The sequence below is a fragment of the Neurospora tetraspora genome (genome assembly GCF_033439725.1).
Source record: "Neurospora tetraspora strain CBS 560.94 chromosome Unknown B0H65scaffold_5, whole genome shotgun sequence".
In the NCBI taxonomy this organism is placed as follows: Eukaryota; Fungi; Ascomycota; class Sordariomycetes; order Sordariales; family Sordariaceae; genus Neurospora; species Neurospora tetraspora.
Genome location: NW_026944387.1, coordinates 676,341 through 698,618, shown reverse-complemented (window position 1 = coordinate 698,618; position 22,278 = coordinate 676,341). Strand labels below are relative to the sequence as shown.

General features: G+C 43.4%; 4 protein-coding genes and 1 non-coding gene across 5 annotated transcripts; 2 read left to right on the top strand and 3 right to left on the bottom strand.

Annotated features, from left to right (window-relative positions):
- Positions 1–662: 662 nt before the first annotated feature.
- On the top strand, positions 663–1,374 carry B0H65DRAFT_575564 (uncharacterized protein; the record flags this gene model as incomplete). The annotated part of the gene is made up of 3 exons (XM_062830624.1): positions 663–717; positions 800–858; positions 952–1,374. The coding sequence occupies 3 exons, from the start codon at positions 663–665 to the stop codon at positions 1,324–1,326; spliced, it is 489 nt and encodes a 162-aa protein (XP_062680201.1). The 3' UTR covers positions 1,327–1,374.
- Positions 1,375–2,348: 974 nt separating this feature from the next.
- B0H65DRAFT_468159 (heterokaryon incompatibility protein-domain-containing protein) lies at positions 2,349–5,033 on the bottom strand. The gene is made up of 2 exons (XM_062826947.1): positions 4,235–5,033; positions 2,349–4,177 (listed from the first exon to the last, which is right to left on the bottom strand). Exons 1-2 carry the CDS (start codon positions 4,554–4,556, stop codon positions 2,475–2,477), a joined length of 2,025 nt encoding a protein of 674 aa, XP_062680200.1. The 5' UTR covers positions 4,557–5,033; the 3' UTR covers positions 2,349–2,474.
- A 231-nt stretch (positions 5,034–5,264) lies between these two features.
- On the bottom strand, positions 5,265–5,336 carry B0H65DRAFT_t278. The gene has a single exon. It is a non-coding gene; the product is annotated as a tRNA-Thr (tRNA).
- Positions 5,337–5,484: 148 nt separating this feature from the next.
- On the bottom strand, positions 5,485–9,502 carry B0H65DRAFT_468158 (P-loop containing nucleoside triphosphate hydrolase protein). Its single transcript, XM_062826946.1, has one exon. The coding sequence runs from the start codon at positions 9,124–9,126 to the stop codon at positions 5,758–5,760; it is 3,369 nt and encodes a 1,122-aa protein (XP_062680199.1). The 5' UTR covers positions 9,127–9,502; the 3' UTR covers positions 5,485–5,757.
- Positions 9,503–18,655: 9,153 nt separating this feature from the next.
- B0H65DRAFT_549619 (uncharacterized protein) lies at positions 18,656–20,566 on the top strand (the record flags this gene model as incomplete). The annotated part of the gene is made up of 1 exon (XM_062829671.1): positions 18,656–20,566. One exon carries the CDS (start codon positions 18,656–18,658, stop codon positions 20,564–20,566), a length of 1,911 nt encoding a protein of 636 aa, XP_062680198.1.
- Positions 20,567–22,278: the final 1,712 nt, after the last annotated feature.

Sequence of the window (22,278 nt, the reverse complement as noted above, 5' to 3'; positions counted from 1 at the left end):
CCCCTGTGGCAGTAAGGCATGTCACTGTCTACCTCTAAAACGTATTCGTCCCCTTAGCCGGGTATTTTACATTTTCTCCCTTCTTTTTGAATGACATCCTGCAGTTGGTGCGGTCCCTGACGACTTGAGATCCTTTCATCAAAGAGTGGTGTCTATGACTTCCTCCTCGCCTATCAACATAGGTCAGCGGCAAGTTGGTGATGCCCTATAATTCGAAAACCAAGCGCCAACAGGCCGGCCGTCTCTTTCTTCTTCTTTGGATGGAAGCAGAGGCCATGGCTTAAGCGTTTACAGCCCTCACCTACTGGGACATCGAGTCAGGAGCGCTTCGAGCCTTCGAGAAACAGGTAGTTATGATACCAAGCCCCGGGTAGTTGGTGATTATCCAAAAAGCTGAATGACCTACCAGATTACCAACGATATCACCAACTCGGCTCTTTCTTTATCATCGGGTCTTCATGACAATCTCCGTCATCCAGTGTCATGGATGATGAACGAGTTGGGCTCTTCCGAAAGACGAATGCTCACCAACATCATCCTCCGCTCTCCTTCTCCTTTGACCAGAGAGTCTTCAACGCGAGATGCTTCCCGTCCACCTTCAAGAACCTCCGGCTCGTTGGTGATATCCTCCAATCGATTTGGCCACCGCGCGGAAACTCACCATGCTGGGTGTTTCTTTATTCACCTCTGCGCGTAACGTAGTGGACATCTTCGACGGTATGATGCCTCTTGACTACAAAATGGGCGGGTTTCTCTCACCTGGAAGTTCGATTATGAGAAGGAGCAGACACAACCGAAGCCAAACTCTCTGAATACCCGGTCTATTCTTTACAAGCTCCCTCAGAACCTTCCAAGCAGGTAAGCACTTTCATCCCTCAACGCCGAGGAGGGCCCTCACCTTGTAGGATCAACGCATCAGAGCGTTTACCAACTCATCATCTCCCTTTACAGACTCGTCCCCCCGACAACCAAAAACCCAACCTCACAAAACACCAAAAGCCAACAAAACCCATCAACCCACCCACCATGTGCAAGTACATCCTTCTCCCCGGCGTCCACGTACACGACTGGACCCCTACCAACCAACAATATGCCGGCGTCGGGGCCAGGTGCTCCCACGCGGTTGAATACAAAAAGCGCCAGGAGGTCACCTACGACAGCAGATTTTGTCAATGCGATACTGTCGTTGAACACGACCCGCAAGCGAATGGCCGGTCCTCTGGGCTTGCCTCCGTAGGCAACGTGCAGGTTCCGTGTGCGACATGCAGAAAGAAGGAGCCTTGGGCTAAGAACCACGGCACGACCCAGAACCCAATTGAGGATTAGGTTAAGTTGACCATTCCTTCAAGGCTACATGACCTCATTGATGGGGTTGGTCTTGATGGCTTCTGGGATTGGATGGGAAAGGGCACGGTGAGGCTTTTACGAGGTTTCCATTACTTTGGCTTTTGTTTCCTTCTTTGGGGGGAATGGAAGTGGTGCATGAGTGACCGAGACGCTGGACGGTAGCCTCACTCGGAGCTGGGATCTGGGACATGGACACTGGCAGGCGATAGGTAGTACAGGAAGGAGAAAGAGTGATTCGGAGGATGATTGGGTTTGGATAGGTATCTTTCTTTCTCTCATTAAGCTAAGAGGAAACTAAGCTGAACGACGAACGAGATGGGCGTATCGGGTCGATATGAGGAAGTGGTTGATTTTTGGGACTTGGGGTTTAGGGGGTAAAGGAGAAACTTGGAAACGTACCTTTCCAGGTACTGGAGAGAGTAGCTGACAATTCACTCGTTATTTGTTCTGTCGATATATCGCTAGTTCTCTTGGGACTTGGTTGAAGTTGTAGTGACTCCCATGTTTGCTCACTCCAGATCGGCTACCTGGTTGTAGGCCGTCTCGGTCATGTTAAGAGTGAGTGTTAGCGTGAGGCACCGTTTCTCTGCAGGCATGAGGGTATGAGACTGACCGATCTAAACAGGAAATCAAGTTCATTGAGATGTTTTCCCCAACATGAGTTGGACGTTTAAGGCCTGTTGTACCGACAGACACCCATGTTTATTTGCGCTTTCTTGACTCACTTCAGGGGCGCAACGTCGATGAACCTTGAAACCTTGTCCGAGGAGCCGCCAACGTCCCGCTTCTTGATTATATTTGTGTAATGTGGGCTCTGTTGCCTTTGGTTCATAATCGCGGGTATTGGGCGTTGACTATTTGATGCGTCCCGGGTGGTTAGTTTATGTACACTCAATTATTCTGCCATCATTCAGTCCCCCGGTAGTTCAAGGTGTAGTCGAGTCGTGATATTTGCACATCCTTTAGTAGTGTTGTAAATGAACCAAGATAACGGAACAGGATGTGAAAAAAGAAACGCGTAACATGTCTTCCGGTTCTCAAGCCAACAGAAACTCCAGTCCCAATCCGGATAGACTCGTATATGTACATGTGTAACCCAGTCATGAACTGCCCAACTGCCCCCGAGATCAAACTATGGTGATTACCTTGTGCTCGTCTGCCGCAGAGATGAGACCAGAAATCCAGTCATCCCATTGTCCCTGGGTGTATTCACGATGTTGGAGAAGACCCAGTCTTTCATACATCCCTGGTTTGTCGCTTGACAACCCTAGTACTAGGAAGAAAACACGCCCAGATATAGATCCGACCAAGAACAGATACACAACAGCGGCGGAAGGTATTCTAGGCGGCGAGGGCTCGTGTTCTTGTGGAGTTATGGACGAGAGTCGACGAAATCGACGAACAGATCTCTCCAGGTTGCCATGTTCGTCTGTTGCTTCAGACTCTTCTAGCCAGGTGTCGTTATCAAAAGGGTTTTCTCCCAGATATTTGGTGGAAAGCGAATATCTTGCCCCACGCTCAGGGTAGTCAACAAGAGCGGCTCTGAAGATATAACCACAGAGTTTGATCCAGCCGTTGTTCACCCGACCCAATGGATCTTTACCATCGGCAATGGAGCAAGTATCTTCGACCACATTCTGAGAGACCCATTCACTTGTAAAGTAGAACCGATCTTCCACGAATCCTTGGACTGGCGAGGATGTTGACGCCCAACAGAAAGTAGGTGCTATGTAAAGCTCTGGAGCACATCTTACTTGGCTCCCGGAAGCAACCCACAAGAGACTCAAAGGTAGTTGGTTTTCCCACATGCCTGCGATATATGGAGACTGTATGACTTGTTGAAAGACTTGTGCAAGACCAGAAATTGCGGGTAGCTTGTCACGGGCATCGGTAAGCTCGCGGGCAGTATAGTCAACAACAATGTGGCGCCATTGTGTATGGGCCAACTTGGCAGATTCGAACCTATACGTGGGCGAATCCAGCGGGTCTTTAGCCACCAAGCTGCAACTCCAGTTCGAACGACATTGGCACGCCGCTTTATTTTGGCAAACCCAGCGAAGCTCGTAAGCGTGATATTTGAGTACTCTCCTCGAGAGTAATTGTTCCTGCAATGTCCACCCGCGAAGATTCCAGGGCAGCGCAAGAGCCCGGTTGTGGTCCTCCTGGCGCCTTAAAAAATTGTTTATCTCTCGAACGCCTAAAATGGTCGAGCAGGCTTCCTGATTGATCCATTCCTCGTGACATGGCTCCCTGTACCAAGGATTTGTTTCCCGGTAATTGCGAGATAGAAACCCCTCAGTAACGTCAGAGGCAGTAGCAGCAGCAATAGTTAGATAGGCATCACGGTATACCGAGGCCATCCTCGACGATTCAACTTCCCAGTCGCTTGGAGAGTTTTGGATGATGCATAAGGCGTCTACCCATAGGTACTGTTGACCCAGCGTTCGGGTAACGGCAATGGCATCTTGTAAAGTCTGCGGCAGACTGGAGACCATAAGACCTAACTTCATAACCTCCAGGTTTTCGGACGTCAGCGTCAGACTCTGTCCTTTTCCCCAGCAGTAACTAAGGGCTATGTAGGTCATCTTGGCCCCCACAGAAAGCGACGCTGTTTCGACAAGTATCACTTGCTGCGCGCCTTCATGCTGTACGTCTAACAGCCGCGTGGGCAGTTCCTGACCTGCAACTTTGCATTCCGGGTGATTGGCCTCGCAGTCTCGAAGACAGGAACGAATATACTCATAAGTCTCGGGTATCTGAGGCGAGCCGCTCATATTGACGTCAAGGGGATTGGCGTTCTGGGGAATACCCAGCCAAGCTGGCGGATGACCTGAACACTCATGTATCAACACCACTTTCTCTCACATTAGACACGACTTATACTTGCCTGCCGGTGTGTATAGCTCTAGCTCAAGGCGAACGTCAAGGACATCTCCATCAACACGAAGAGAATAGCGCCCTCCCTCGCGGAAGAAGTCTATGAGCTTCAAATCGTCATTAGCGCTGTTGGGGCAGAAGTGCTCCAAAGCGTTGAGAATAAGGATGCAATAACGACAGCCTAAGCTGGCTGACGCTTTAGCCTCACGTCTGAGATAGATCAAACGAGAAAACCGTAGATTCTTGCAAGTGATGCAGTACTTTGTCAGCTTATATACCAGGCGTCGCCATGGGTGATGAACTTGTAGAGAAAATGTGCATCGGAAAGGCATTTGGCAAGTGCAACGAGGACAATAGAAGTTCAGGAGATAGAGATGAAGGGGTTGGGGTGGAGAAAAGACCGTAAGGATGACTGACCGACTCTTAACTCTTGCTCGACGACACAAACCCGAAGGGGCAGTGCTCTCCCCCGAGGATGGCTAAACTCCAGAGGCTCTCTCCGCCTCACGTGCTCGAGCTCACTCTGCACCTTAACTGGTCTCACGCCCAATCAAGAGTTCTGACGCCATCATGGCCTCTGACATCAAAACTCGTCGCTGACTGGCGATGAAAGCCGTGGCGCTGCATGACTGCCAAGTCATCAAATTGGGTTGCAATCGTGTTCGACGACGGATGGAATACAAGTAAAATGATACTGTGCGAAAATTTTTGTTTGGTTGTGCCGCGACGAGAACGTGAGAAAGGGAGAGAAAAAAGAGAAAGAAGAAGAAGTAATAATGAGGGGAAAACAGAGTCCGATTGCGCCATGTCCATAATAATTCGGAAGTCGCGAACGCGGAAGCAACCTGCACCTTCACACTCACATCACTCCAAAAAATGCGCGCAACACCAGGAACACATCATCACCAACGACAACAACAGCTTTACAGTACATCTTTATCCGCGCGTGAACAGAAACTGAAAAAAAAAGAAAATCAACAGAGAGAGGAAAAAAAAACCTAAAACAAGGAATCGCAAATTGCAACCGCTCGAAAATCAAATGCCCACAGCCAGAATCGAACTGACGACCTCATCATTACTAGTGATGCGCTCTACCACTGAGCCATGCGGGCGGGGATTTGATTCGTTGAAAGTTGTGGCCAGAACATGGCATTAAGAACTCCTACTACTGCACAATGCATTTGGTTCCGACAACACGGCAACCGGTTGACGAGAGGGGAGGTTTTGGACTTCCAGTGATGAAAAAGATATTGGTGAATTGGAATGTAAAAGGTTGTCATGGAAATAGATGATGCTTGCCTGCGTGCTCCATTCTAAATATAAAATGTTTCTCCGTATCAGATAAACATGCTGAAAGATACTCCGTGACCGAATTCGAAAATGATACTTTTGCCCTGGGGCCGTCAACTTTTGTGATCCGTTTTCTCTTTTCCTTGAATCAAACACCTTACACCAGTACAACAATCACAACATTTCACAATGCATACACCACCATAAACACCTCGAACTCTCTAAATCTCATACCTCACAGCCTTACCTCCCCATCCCAGGCCTCTGCACCCCCGGTCTCCCCATCGTACTTCCACTACCACCACCAACACTTCTACTTCCATTTCCACTCCCACCGATCCCTCGACCACCTCCACCACTAACCCCAGAACCTACAGCCCGATTCATAGTCAAAGGCTTAAAAGGTTTCATCAACCTCTCCATCGGTTTAATACCCCCCATACCCATACCCGCCCCCATTCCCTCCGTTCCGCCCAACCTCGCCAACCCCACAGGCTTCCTCACCACTCCCGCGCCCGCTCCCGCTGCCCCTCCCCCAACCCCTCCTCCGCCTCCTGCCCGTCTCCCAGGATACCCACCCAACCCCGTAGGCAAAACATTATGACAAGTAGTAACATGCAAACTCCCCGCCGGTCTTGTAGGAGTAGGCGGTTGTTCGTTTTCTTCTTCTTCCTCCTCCCTCTCCCCACTCCCAGTAGTTGGAGCAGCGAAATCGTCAGGTTCAGGCCTCGTAGGCGAGCTAGAAAAACAGACATACTGCTTTTTATAGTGAAACGAAGACGCAGAAGAATCTTTGGGTGGTTGCAGAGAAGGAGGACGAGTAACATTGAGGTTCAGACCACGACTAGTTCCCAGCTTATGGGACGCTAGTTCGGGGGCTATACCTGCGGCTATTCCTGCGATGGGAACAGAGGGTTTGGAGGGATGGCTTTGGGCTCTTTGGAGACCGTGGCCGGTGAGGGCGCGGGTTGTGGGGAGTGATGGGTTGCGGGATAGGCTTGGTTGCGGGAGACGGGGAGTTGGGGCAGAGGGACGGTTGGTGGTGATAGAGGTGGAGGTGGAGGTAATGGCTGAACCGGAGCCGGTGGCGGGCTCGAAATTGGTCTTAACAAATCCGAGGATGCTCTTCTGGTCGGCTGGTCGTTTGTTCGTGCCTCGCTTTATGCCTGATGAAGCTGAGGCCTTGTTGGCTCTGGCTTCCAGGGCGGCAGCGGCGCTGGCGTTGGCCGCGGCGGTGATGGCTGCTTGATGGACGGCTGCGTTGACGAAGCCGGGGAGGGAAGCCATGGTGAAGGTTGAGGCTTGGTCCATCGTCGTAGCATGTGGCTTGGCCCATTGAGGTTCTTCATGACCGTCTCCTGTTGATATCGCCACTGGGTTGTAGAGCTTGGGACGTTTCGATCGCGACGGGTCAAAGCCCTGTCCACTTTCTTGGAGATTCTCGTCTGGGTCAATGGGATACATATTATCCTCGGTATGGGACATGTTGGGGATCCCCTTGAAGATATCCTTTTCGGAAGGTAGCTCCCGTTGGAGCACCTTTGCGATGTGGCGCATCAGTGATCGTTCGAAATTGGGGCCCTTCTTCGCGAAAGAGTTGGCAACAGGTGATACAAAAGAAGATAACTCGGTACGTTCGCTGCTACCGGGACTGCTGTAGACTGGGTAGCTGAGGTATAGCAAGGATTGAGCTCGTGTCATGGCGACGTATAGCAGTCTTCGCTCTTCATCACCGTCGTCGGACCGCATATGCGGGATAGAGCCGTTGTAGACAGCTGGTATGAAAACGATGGGCCACTCCAAACCCTTGGCGGCATGAATGGTCGATATGGTAACCAAGGGCTTGCTCTCTTGGCCCTCTTCTCCTTTTTGTGCATCAGAAGCCAGGGACACATTGGCCAAGAACTGCGGGAGAACTTCCTCCTCCTTTGACTGCTCAAGCCCTTCGATTTCTGGAAGAGCATCCTCTCCGGACCTGTCCAAGTCTCGCACGAAGTCATTGGCAAGACTAATGAACTCCTGTACGTTGGCCCATCTTTGTTCGTGGTCGTCGGGATACGTAACCTGAAGGTAGTTTTGAAAGTTTAAGGCCGTAAGCAAATGCTCGATCAGATCGACCAAGCCAAACGGTTTGCTCTCTGTAGCCTCTTCCATCTTCTTCCGTATACCATTCAACATGCGAATCAGTTCACCACTAATCTTCTGTTCGGCATGCTTGGTGATTTTGGTCTTGGCCGTCCGATCTCCCCGGCAGTGTTTGACAAGAAGACTGAAAAGACTGAGAGTCGATTTCTCTGCTTCTTCGATAAGGTTCTTGATAGTGCCATCGCCAATGCCTCGCTTGGGGACGTTCATGATCCTCCCAATCGCATCGTTGTTGTCTGGCTGATGAATAACTCGTAGATAATCGAGGACAGTCTTGATCTCTGCTCGCTCGTAAAATTTGAAGCCACCGACCATGCGGTAAGGAACTCCGGCTTTTCCGAGGGCACTTTCGACGTGTCTTGACAGCGATGCTGAGCGCAGAAGAATAGCCACATCGTTGTAGGTCAACATTGACCCGGACATAAGAAGCGCACGGCGTATCTCGGCGACAATCCACTCTGCTTCAGTAGATGCATTCTTGAGTTTGCGCAAGACTGGACGGGAGCCTCTGTCATGGACTGGTTTCAACACCTTCTGATATCTCTTCTTGTCCTGCTGAATCACCAGCAGCGATAGGTCGAGGATAGCTTGGGATGAGCGGTAGTTCTCTTCGAGCGAAATCTCGTCGGTCTTTGGGTAGTCGCGAAGCAATCGCCATAAGTTCTTGATTTCGGCCGATCGCCATCCGTAGATACTCTGATCTGGGTCGCCGACAATGGTAATTCTCTGATGCCTTTGGGCAAGCAGTCGCATAAGCTCGTATTGCACGCCGTTTGTATCTTGGTATTCGTCGATCAAGACCGTCTGTATGTTAGACACACAAGAAGGGAACTTGCGAAGAAGTTCAACGCATCGCACCAGAAGATCGTCATAGTCTAGCAAGTTCGAACGCTCCAAGTGACTCTGGTATTCCTTATAACAGACCTCCAGGTCCCGTTGACCTTGCTGTATCGGTTGTTTCTTCGGCGGTTGAGGCACAGACGAAGGGCTAGGTTCCATTCCTTTGGCCTTCTTCTTGCTAATCCACGCCTTTGCCATGGGTGGATCCAGCCCCAGCTGCAGTCTCTTGCATATTCTCGTAATGATGGATCTTGAGTCGTTGTCGTCGGCAATGCTAAACTTTTCGCTCAGTCCGATATGGCGGCCGTACGCGGCAAGGTAACGTCGACCAATACTGTGAAATGTCCCCAGAATAATCTTCTTTTCGCGACCATTTCCAAGTGCCTTTCCTATACGCTCCTTCATCTCTCGAGCTGCCTTAACGGTGAAGGTCGCGACGACGACATCTTGGGGTTGGTAGCCAACGTGGTCAACCAGCCAAACGACTCGAGAAGTAAGAGTGTGTGTCTTGCCACTGCCTGGACCGGCTAGAATGGCGACGGTTGCAGCATCGGAGGTTACGGCGCGTGCCTGGGCATTGTTCAAGCTGTCGAGGATGGAGTGTTTTGGCGGTGCGGAGGGAGACATGGGAGCGCGTGAGAGACTGCAATTGCAGCCGCTTTAAGGCTGCTAAATCCAGCAAATGTTGGCTGGTAGTGATACCATTGGAGCCCAGCTCGCGGTATGCAAAGTCGGGCAAGTTGCTGTGCCTGTACAGGTTGCAGTTCGTTGTCGTCGATTGTCAATTCGCGAACAACAAACCGGTCGCGCCGTCAAGGTGCACGGCTCCACTATTGCTGCACGAAAGCATGTGACTTGTTTGAAGTGCAGCTGGTGGACACAACCCACGCATATCCCTAACCCTTCGAAGATCCACCGCCCACCTTTTCAACCTGCCAAGAAATGGAGACATCTTCAATTCCAAATTCCACGCAATTGAACTTTTTCCTTTTGTCATAACTAAGGGCGTGTCCGATGACGTGGAAATGGCTTTCGGAAATGGTTTCTGGAAATGTGGTCCGTGTTTGGTACTTCGAAGTAAAGCGGGCTAATTCCTGATCGAAGTCACTCCTTCGAAGTACCTTTCAACAACTTCCGAGTGTTCATTGGGCTTGGAAATGGCTTGGAAGTTGATTTACTCCACTAAGCTGGATGCGCGCTGTGTGGTTGGTCCAAAAAGGTCTTGGCGGGCCAAATTTCCAGGTGACATAGGTCCGGAATCGACTTTCGGAAATGATGGTCAGTGCTTTTTAACCGTGGGTGTGAGTTGGACTGGTCGTTTTGTCGCAACACCCACTCTCTTGCAGAGAGTGGGTAAAAAAATCGAGGGACACCTAGAAATCGAGGGACAGTCAGGTCCGTGCGCGCACCCGCATATCGTACCCAAACATACCTAAAATGTCATGATATTCAATTAATGACCATAATTGAAGCCGTTAATATTTCTGAATATCAACAAGTGCTTTGTATTACTGTGATGTGTATTTGTTTACTCTATCTCTCTGAGTTCGTAGAAACGATGTACGTTAGTAATTATTGACGTGACTTTATTAGGTTTAATATACAATAGGTAGTTTAATAGCAACCCCCCTTTTTCTAGCACTTTATCTGCCTCGCTGCTATAGTAACGATTCGAATTAATTACTAAGAGGGGAGCTCTCCCAATTATAATAAGGACCTCTTATATAAAATAGCGGGGTTCAGTCTGGGATGGCTAGTAAGAGTCGCGGTTAAAAATAAAATTATCGTCGTTTTTATTGGCGGTATTAGACTTATCTCCCTCTTTATTACCTTCTTTATTTCCTTCCTCCTCCTCCCTATCTTCCTTATCCTCGTCGCTATTAACGTTAATAATAGTTTTATTGCAGCTTAACATCGCGGCTATTATAGGATATTCTAGGCAGGTACCTAAATGCCCCACTCTATCTTGGCACATACTCTATTGAGCGTAGGACTACTCTATCGAGTAGGACATATTATATAAGAGTACTCTCCCTATCAACCTCCGTCAAAATTAATTAGATTATCAATTTATATTATATCAACCTAACGTCTATTTTACTCACACCCTATAAAATCGTATACGAAGTCCTAAATTAAGGCTCTCAATAATACTTATCTTCAACTTCCTTTAATAAAACTATCGTTAACCGTTACGCACTATTACTCTATCCAATAATTAATTATTTACTCTATTATTCTATATTAGTATTACTTAGAAAATATCGCTTTACGTAATAACTAGTACCTATAATTTAATTTTAAACCAACCTCATTATTCTTTATTCTTTATATCTTTTTTATTTCTTCCTTTCGTAAAGGGGGAAATTCTATTATCGTTTCGTTAATTTTAATAATAATTTATTAAACTTATTACCACTTATTCAACTTACCCTCTTAAACTAAGTACTTACCTATTCCGCTCAATTTTAAACTCCATTTCTTTATAATTCTTTTATTATCCCTTCAAATCTCAAAACTAACCTTTATAATATTAAACGGCAACGCTACTCCCTAAACGGTTTTTAATTTCTAAAATAATAATTTAATACGTAAAATGTATTAAATTTTTAAATTTATAATATTCTAGCCCTAACTTTACTATAAAGAACGTTTCACCCTTCTAACCGCCGAACTTCTTATTAAAACTGCCAAACTTCACCTCAATATAAAAACCGGCTATATCAAAATTTAAAAAAATTTAAATTAGTGAAACTAATAACAATATTTATAATAAAAATTGAATCGTTAATATTAATACGGCCAATAGAGAAATCTAATAAATTCTATATAAATATCGTAACTTTATTGGTAAATACCCTTTTAAAGGACATTAAATTTGAATTTTCCCTAAGGAAAAAAATAGTACTTCCGCCTAATTTAAGAAAAAGTATTGATAATAATATATAACCAAACTAAAAATTAATAATAATAAAGCTATTTAATATAAAATTAATAACGACACTATTAAAATAACTACTAATATATTAATTCCCCCTAATACTAACGGTTCCGTCGCTTCTAACTTTTAATCTTCGCCCAACAACTTTTCTAATACCGTTAAAATAATCAACGCGCCGCCTCTCATAAATCCTATTCAAATTCCCATTCTTCCTTCTTTATTACTAATTTTAATAAAATAATTTTCTTACCCTATTCAATCCCTTCGTCTACTCTCGCCTATTGAATCTGTTATTTCCCACGCTAATTCAATTATTAAAATCGCTATTAATTTTACTTAATAGCTTACAACTAATCCTACCATTAAATACTTCGCTAATATAACGTAAACGGAAACTCTAATTAAATTTATTTAAAAGTGATAATAAAAACGAACTTTCGTATAGCTAAAACCGATTATAGCTAACAAATTCCTAATTTATTTCGTTAATTTAATTTAAAATACTTTATACTTTACCTAAGATAATATAAAGCCCGGTTTTAATTTATCCGCTCCAACCGCTAATTAACGTAATTTTACTTAATAAACTGATAATTTTATTATTAATCGGCCTTAATATACTATAAGCCTTATTAATATTATTAATAATATTATTATAATTAATATTAAGGATTAACGTAATATTATTAACTTTATTAACCAAATAAAGAACCTTTAGATTAACTATATTAACCGTCTACCCCTATTCAATAATATTTATTAATAATTTACCTACAATTATTATAATATATTATTTCCATTAACTAACCATTATATTTCTACTTATATTATAAAAATAATTCTTAAAGAATTTACTAAATAAGAAAGCGCTCCTACCAACGAAAAACAAATTAAATATTAATTCTATTAAATTAAATAGCGAACCTATTTAATTAAATGAACCTGTTAAATTCGTTAAATTTAAAAATAAAATATACTTCCCTTAGTCTAACCAATTCCTATTTAAATTTCCCCTATACGAACTCCTCTTATTTAAATTTCCTTATTACATTTAATTTTTCGCTAAAATATTTAATTTATAAATATTCTACAACCTTTAATATATTTCGCTAACGTTTTTTCTAATACTTCCCAATAATCGGTTAAAACTAATAATAATAACACTATAATAAACAATACTACCTTCCGCGAAATACTGGAAAATTTATACAACCGCCTTAAGGAATTTAAAATTCGTAATGATACTATTCTTAATAAGAAATCTAATATACCAATTAATATTCTTGATAATAAATCTATTTAATAAAAACTCCTTAACGTCGGCGTATTCTTCCTTAACGCACTTAATAATAAGAAAAAGTAAAGAATCTATACTAATAGTAAAATTAACGTTTATACTAATTATTACTTATTTATTAATATAATTAATAATACTTTGCTTATTTATACTGAACGTTGTAAAATTATAATTAATAATCTTTAATAATTGTTATAAAGTATTATATTCTCTTAATAAATGAATACCTTATTTCATACCGAATATAATAATTTTTATAAAAAATTTAATTATATTACTCATACTTTATATCGTATTTTCAACATCAAACTAAATTAAGCGTAAAAATAATTTAATACGAATAAATTTACCGTCGAAATATATAAGAAAAACAATTAAGCTTTATACAATCTTTCTATAGAATTATTTAAATACGCTCGTTTATAAAGGAATAATACCGACTTTTGACTTTATATCCGTCTTTAGAATAATTTATATTACAAATTGAAATCTTACTACGTTAAACTTAATAAAAGTTACTCTATTAATTAATATATTAATAATATTAAAGAAAATTTTTTAATTATTCGTAATAAACTCCTAAATTTCATTAAAGGTCTATATTTAGCCCATCTCGCTACTAATAATACTAATGACATAACGGAAAATAACGCTATAATAGCCGTCCATTTTAATTTTTAGGGAAATAAGGATAATAGCAAACCTTTCTTTAAAAGAAGCTTTCAACCCAATAATAATAATTTTACCGAAAAGAGTAATACAAAGATTTACTTCAATAGCGGAGGATTTAAGAAATTTGGCAACAACCTTTTTAAAGATTTATTAACGACGTTTTAATAAATTATTTAAATAATTTCTATAGCGTTTATATTGACGATATCTTAATTTATTCTAATAATTAGGAAGATTATAATAAATATATCGATTTAGTATTATAATAATTCAAAGAAATAAAGTTATAAGCCGATATTAAGAAATGCGAATTTAATATAATTAAAATTAAATTCTTCAGGTTTATTATTAGTACTAAAGGTATTTTAATTGACTTAGAGAAGGTAGTAGTAGTTAAAGAATAGAAGACCCCGATTATAATAAAAAATATATAAGCATTCCTAGCCTTCTGTAATTTCTACTGGAAGTTTATTAAAGATTTTAATTGTATAGCTAAGCCGTTAACTAATTTTATAAAAAAGGATTTAGTATTTAATTAGAATAAAAAATATAAGGAGGTATTTATTTTTTTTAAAGGAGAGTTTCTTTAGCGTACCTATTTTGTCTTATTTTAATTACGAAAAGGAGACCCAAATTGAAATTAACGTTAGCGATAGCGTTTACGCTAATATTATAAATTAGTTTTAAAACGATAGTAAATAGTACCTAGTAGCGTTCTATTTGAAATAATAAATTCTATTAAATTTAATTACTTGGTTTATAATAAAGAGTTACTAGTAATTATAAAGGGTATTAAATAATAGTAGTTAGAATTAAAAAGGATAAAATTATTTATAATTTTTATAGATTATTAAATTTTAAAATACTTTAGCGAAAAATAAGTATTTAATGGGAAATAGGTAAAATAGTCCGAAATCCTATTAAAATATTAATTTAAAATAATATACCGGCTAAGTATAGATAACGTTGTTATTAACGTTATATTGCAAAAATTAGAGCATTTAAAAATAGTTAAAAATAAGAAGGAAAATTAATTTACTTTACGAATATTAAAATCTATTAATAATAATATCTTTACCTTCGCTAATAATAAATTAGCGGATATACTAATTAAATCGGAGGGGGAAGACGAATTAGCCCTATTAATAAAAGAAGTGGTTTTATTAGTTAAGCTAAATGTAGATTACGATATGGTAAATTAGTTAATTTAAACTAATTATACTATAGAATTTTTTTTAATTTATCGCGTTAAAGTATAAGAAGAAAATTTACTCTTTTTTTTAGATGGTTTATTATTAAAAAATAATAAACTAGTAATCCTTAAAAAAGATAACCTTTGTATTAAATTAATCGAAACCGCTTATTATTTAGTAATAGCTATTTACCCGGGCTGTAATAAAATAAGAAGGGTATTATATAAACGTTATTAATAGCCTACTATAATTATAAATATAAATCAATATATTAATAATTATTAAATATATAAGGATTCTAAAATATTTAGAAATAAAATACTAAGATTACTATATTTTATCTTTTTAATCGAGGAATATAAACCTTTTAATTCGCTAGTAATAAATTTTAAATTGATATTAAAAGACTGTTACGGATATAATATAATTATAATTATTATAGATTACTTTGCGAAAGCTAATTAGAATATTCCTTATAAGAATTCTATTATAATTAAAGATGTAATAATTTTATATTATCGCGGACCCTACCGCTTCTATAATTCACTGACGGAAATTATTAGCAACTACGGTCTTTAATTCGTATCTTAAATAATATAGGAAATATTATTACTTTTAAATATTAAATAGAAGTTAGTTACTTTAAGATATTTACAAATTATAAGGTAGGTAGAGAATTTCTATTAATATATCGATTAGCGAATGAAACTTTATATTAATTATAATTAAGACAATTAATTAAAATATATTCTAATACTAAATGCGGTTTAAATAAACCTTCCTTATAATAATTTAAAAAAGCTATTGTCTAAAGAGGTTATTATAGGATATATTATACCTAATATACTAAATTGGGAAATTCGAGTATACTTACGCTTACCCCGTAAATAAATTAATTAAAATAGTATTATATAATAGTATAGGAAAGTATCGAAAAGGTTTAATAGTAATAAATAATTTAAACGAATAAAGATAAACGGGAATCCGATTTCAGCATTAGCGATCGAATTTTTATTATTAAGCGAGGTTAGATTATAGACCGGCCTAGCGATAAATTAGATTAAAGATAAACTTAAGTACTATATTGTATTAAAGTAATAAAGGGTTACTTATACGAATTGGAAGTCCCTAAAACTTGGAAGGGTACTATTATTTACTATCTTAATGATTTAAAACGCTATCCTAATAACCCCCTTCTAAAATAAAATAACGAAAACCTTACTAGTAAGATAATTAGTAATAAAGAAGAGTAGGAAGTTTTAAAAGTAATTTTATTAAAGGTTATAAGAGGAAAGTTAGAGTATTAGGTAGAATAAAGAAGTTAGGACCCCGACTTTTAATTCTAGCTAGTAAATAATTTTAGTAATGTAGTAAAGCTATTAAGGGATTATTATAAAATAAACTTAGTAATATTAGAACTACCTAAACGCTTAATTAATTAGTTAGCGGGAGATAAAGAGCCCTATATTAACGATAATAAACTTAAGGAAGGTTTAAGAGTAGGATTGAGGAGAAAAGCGATAGTAAGGAAATAAAGTTGAAGGAAGTATTCGATTCCTATTTGAATTAATTTTTTCATTTTTTCTTTTCAGCTCTAAGGCTGAGCCTTAACCCCAGGGGGGGAGGGGGGGGGGTAGTATAACGATATAGGTCCCGATACCCTGTATATAAGTACTAAGGCCCTACTCGTCCTATTATAAAACCTATATTCTTAGGGATGTACGCCCTCTAGTTAGCTAAACTAGAATTAAGATATATAAGCCTATTTAATTAGTTCGTCGCGACCGTTTAATTAGTACTACGACCTGCATATCGCATTTATATGTAATATTAGATTAGGAAGGCGGTAGAGGTTGGCAGAATCTGGATATACCCTATATAAGGGTATTCAACCGAACTTAATTCTCAACCTCTCCCTCTTTCCTTCTTTAGCTTTAGTTATTTTATTATTTTGTATATACTCGTCGTGCTACGGTTATACGCGCCCGTGTTGCATTCTGATACTATCTATATCGATTTTATAACAGGATTTAAAGAATTGATTTGTATAAACATTATAGTAAGTAGTCGCTTTTAATATCCTACGACAAAATATTCTAAAATACAATAGAACTAAAACTATACCCCGTAACTATACTAATTTAGCTGGATTTTTATATTTATATTCGTTATATATTCGTATACTTCGTATATTCGACTATAAACATAGTCTAGGAGCTTTCGTCGACTCTGGCAGAATATCGAGTATATAATATTCAATACTATGAAAAATTGAGATACTTAAACCTAAATAGGGAAGTAATACGGTCCGTATTAGCACGGTACAAAATTTAGCACCCTAATTAGTATACAGGCTGTTAAGAATAGCGTACAGCGGTAATCTACTGCTAATTTTGGTCTAGCTTCCTAAAAAAATCGATCTTGGCGGTCAAAAAGCAATAGAAAAGGCGTGTTCCCGACGGAAGCACATCCAGCCGATCAGGCCCTTAACCCAACGCAAAGATCTCATCATCATGTTATCCTTTAAACCCCTCAAATGTCCAGGACCCAATGGCGATCACCATGGATAAAGCAGACCTTGTCTGGTGCCGAACCGTTGCATTGCAGTTCAACATCTGATATGTATCAGCCCTCTTTTTAATATCGCAACTCGATCGCAAAGACTCGACCCCTCAACCCAACTTCGGATCATATCTCGGCCACTGCGCGGTGCGAAGTCTTTTCCACCCAGCATCGTGGTTTAAGGGGCCAGCTAGAATCAGGGGCACGGTCGACAACAGCATGAACTCGCTCCACGGCTTTGCTCGTTGAAAGCGATCCGGGCGTCTAAAATATCAAGCTCAATGAACACCACCATCCGTGATATAGCTGACAGGATTGTGCTATCGATCAGGATCAGTTCGGACTCTAGTGCCAGACTCAACCAACAAATGGCATTGGCACATGCGGCTGACGTGAAATGGTGATCTTCCTTTGGGGCCATCACCATCACCTGCTGCTGTGTGATTGTTGGTCAAAGTGACTGCTCATCCACCAAACCCAAGGCGATAGCTTGGTGGATAGAGAGCTCTTTATCAATAACCGTTGGCTTCTCCTTTCACTAGTGGTGTCGTGACTTTTATCACATGTGCCCATCACTGTGACTTTCTCAGGCCAACTGCCGTCACTGGTAACCATCACAAGTTCTGGACCCATCGCGGCGGTAACGAGGCTCGAACACTGCAAGGTACGCCTCATCGTTGGAGGACCTGTCAAGGCTAGCCAGGCACGAGTCACATTCCTGGGAAAAGGCGGTGGGTTTGGAAGAGTTTATTTCGAAGGAAGAGCCTCACCCTCGCTTCACAGAATGCCACAGTCGAGGCTCTCTCGTGCGAGGCCTGGGGTCCAGGGACAAGACATATCCAAATCGAAAAAACAGAGAGGCCAAGGACGGGACGCGGGAGCAGCACCAATCGCCAGGGGTTAACAACGGGTGGAGGCGGGGATAGACAACCTCGCCGGCGTGGTCACCATGTGCCAGCCAATCGCGTCGAGTCCCTTGCCGCTCGCCCTCCGGTGCTATCAAGTCCACCCGACCAATCATGTCTCATACAAGCGTAGCACCACCTCTGGTGCTCACCAAGACCCCAATCAACACCACCGATTTTTTGGCCTCCATCCAAAGCTATTTTTGAAGGTCATCATGCGGGAGCCACGAGTGAGAATGCAAGTGGTAGACGTGCCTGAATTCGGCCCCTATGCTAGTGGCCAATCCGCTCCAAAATTGACCAAAGTGCTCATCTACTCGACACATGCTTCACGACCCTTCCAACCAGAATTGTATCAACAGCCGCTACCACAGTATATACCCAGACGTTTGCCTCGACGCCCCTCCTCCCGTTGACCTCCTGTTCATGCGGATGCTGTGCTGGTCCATATCACATTGCGTTTCACTTTAGCGGATACTCTGCCTGAGGGATCGACAGTTCCCAAAAAGGTCAGCATCTAGGTGAAGGCAAACAAAAAGGAACTACTACTCCCGGTATCACTCCCGGTATCCTGCCTCACATCATCATGCCCCCTGGTATCAGGACTTCCATCAGCAGAAACAACATCAAGTATAACTCGGCCTGGGTCTTGTCATTCTTGACCACATCACTCGTTCTCACTTGGCCTCATCTCTGCCTCGCCATTCCTTCACCATCAAACGGTCAGCCTGACTTGTCTCCGAGAGGCAACAACAACCCACTAAACATCGATTGGGATCCCGCTCCGGCACCAGAAGACGGCCCTCCATTGTCACGAGGTGCTATCCGTGACCCGGCGTATCTCCCAGCACAGATTGGCGGCATTGTTGGTTCGTACGCGGTATCGTTGGTCATTGTTGCCATTCTTCTTCTTGTGCTTTCCAAAGGACGGCGTCAAGCTTTGATCAACGCCGACCTTCCAGACGAAGACAAGTATCTCAACTTCAACCCTCTCCCGGCATACCTTCAGCAAACAGAGGAGGAGTTCAAGCAGACACTTGCTCAGTTCCATCAACAAGAACTAGGAGAGCAGTTCTACCAGCAGCAGCAAGAGCAGGGACAATTCCTGCCACCACTTCCAACGCTTCAGATCCCACAGAGCCCATACAGGAACTGGGGATTCAGAGAAGGACCACTTAGCGCAAGCAGGTCGCAACACTCAGTCATCTCTGCTGGTTCACCAACCTCGACGGTTCTCGCAGCCGGTTACGATCTTTCAGTTGACCAGACGGTAATCCGACACGACAGAGCCATGGCGCAACAACAGCTAGAAGAGATGTACAAGCATGTGATGGAGCAGGAGGAGGCAAAGGCAGAGGGGAGGCAGTACATACCACCAAACCTACCAAGGCCCTCGGTGTCATCATTTGCTTCCCAGCAGCAACAACAGCAACAAGCACCAGGAACCATCCGCAAGAACAAGCCTTCCAACCTGAACCTCTCCAAGGAAAAAGAAGAGAAGCAATCCCGCGGCTCCTCTCTCCTCAACTTCCTCAAATCCCCCAAGAAGAACAAGGCCCCGCAAGGCCTCTCCATCTCTTCGCCCATCATGACCCCGATGTCCGGCACTTTCCCCCGTGGCTACCATCCCGACGTCGACGGGCAAGAGATGAACCCCATCCCGCCTCGCCACTACGCCCCCGCCAAGCCACCTCCCATCCCCTCGGACGTGCTCCCCTTCCGCCGTCAAAACAGCGGCCAGCAAGGGCAATACCCCACCCCTGACATATCCCCCGTAAGCACTCAATCCATCGACCAACGGATCGACATCGCCCTGCACCGGCCTCCACAGCGCGAGGGATCCCGCTCCGACGAGCGTCTCCCCTCGCACGTCCGCGACCCCTCCGCCGCCTCCAACGCCTCTTCCCTGACGGGAGACGCCTACCTCGCCGACCCGCCCTCCGCCGTCTCCGAGCGCTCCACCTCTGGCCTCGTCTCCGGGACTGTCGGCCTCCCCTCCTCCCCTCGCCCCGGCGTCAACCGCTTCCCCAGCCTTGACTCAACACGTACCCTCCCCTCCTCTCCCAAACCAGGCGCTTCTTTCTCCTCTTCGCGCTCCGGCGCCTCTGGAACTTCTTCCACCCTCCGCCCTAACGCTCCGGCCCCTCTTAACTCCCTCAACGGGAACGCCTCCTCCTCTGCCGTCCGCGCCGGCGGCGCCTTGCCGCTTCGCGCTTACGAACCCTCTCTTGCCTCGCCCACCAGCGGTAGCCAAACGACGAAGCAAACCGTCTTCACGAGGCAGGCTAATGGCCCGTTGTCACCGGGCATGAATACTGCTGGGTTGAGGACGCCCTGGACCGGCGCGCCCGTGCCGTATAGTCCTTACCAGCCCTTTTCGCCGGTAGTGCCGATTACCCCGTCTTTGGTCACCAAGGCGGATAGGAAGAGGATGAAGAGGTTTGAGCCGAAGACGCCTACGGTGGAGATGGTGAGGAGTGAGGAGGAGATTTGGTAGATGGTTGCTGAAGGATGGATGATAGGATGGTAGGATGAAAGGGTAAAGATTGCATGAGGGTTGGGTTTAAGGAAAAAAAGATTGGATGAAAGAGTTGGGATGGACCTTGGAAAGCATCGGATAACAACATTGGATGGTCGCATGGATGGATGGACGGGTGATGCTTGGGTGGGGGATACGTGGCATGGTGATGGTGATGATAAAGCAGGATCTTCGTTTACCCTTTTGATTCCCTTTCTTTTCTTCTTCTTTGGGTTGTACATACACATACCGTTATACCATTTTCTCTTTTTGGTTTCTTTTCCTTGACGGAAAGTCAATTTGATACCTGGGTTTACACTTCACATATACCTCCCTTCTACTGTGATGTCGTCCTGTGTGTGATGGCGGTTGACGGTCCAGTCAGATAACTACATGACTATGGGAAACGTTCGAAAATGTAAACGTCCGAAAGCAATTGACCGTTACTCCATAGTCAGGAGGTTCTAGAACGTTGAAAAGTTACAACGTTGGAAAGAACGAACGTTTATTAATCGTGAATAATAGATTCCCGTTCGTAAACTAACGGACGGTCAATTGACCGGAAGCTGCACCCCCCTCCTCCCCGTACGGCCTGGTGGGTTGGGGGTGTTCGGAACGGGATCATAAAGTTGCGTATGTATTGTTACGTATGGAAGGTGCAGCCCGCCTAGAATTTCTACTCCGTCTTAGATCTTCTTCTTCTTTCAACCAGACCAGACATCAAGGATTTTCCACCATTCAAGTTCACTTCTTCTCACTATGTCGCGCTTGCGATGTCCCGAAGTTTGCCGCCCCCCTCCGTCGGCAACGCCTTGACGAATGATCCCAATCCCATTTTAGTCGTCGTCAATTCTGCACCAGTGCAGTCAAGCCTGGGAGAGTCCAGTTACCTCACCCTTCTGTTCACTTAAGCCTCTGCTGCCAGCGAACTTCTTGCCATATCGATCACAGTCCCCAAGCTCCCGCCGAAGGTAGCCACGGAGATAGGCTGATAACGGACGTACACTACACTGACAAACCAAAGTGTTAAGGTCATATTTGCCTGGTATGTACCTTAACCCATCTGCACTTCGCTTTCGTAAAACCTGCGATGTTACGCATGTTGACGTCCGGTCAAACTTTCCATGGGGGACACTTGGATAAAACTTCCACTTCCCTGGCATTCTTGTACTTCTTTCTTTTCCAACCACATCCACCACCGCATCTGAGATCTAGAGGCACTCAATACTCTTGGACGATCGGGCCGAGCGGACTTCTTCCGAGCTTTCATGCACGCAATTTGGAGATAACATGAGAGCAGCTGATGACGCCCGACTTCAATTTTTTTCATAACCACAACATGCTGGTTTCGGACTGGACCGGACCCGGAGGCGGAGCCTGAGAAGCTTGAAACCGGTTGAAGGATCCGGGATATAAGTTGCTCTTTGCCCCCGGATGCCTTATCGGAGGCTTATCAGGGGCACAATGGGATCACCTCGCGGAGATGGAGACCTCTGCAAGACCTATTTGAATGGTTGATGGGGTGCGATCACCACACACAAGCTCCTCGGGCGGCCTCCAGCGCAACTGCCAGACCGTTAGCTCTATGCAGTCCGCGAGATCCCGAAAATGGTTTTTCCGCGAGTCACGGCGGTGTGAACGGTCCCTACCAGCTTCAGGTCCTTCTCGACATATGCGGGCACAGATGGAAG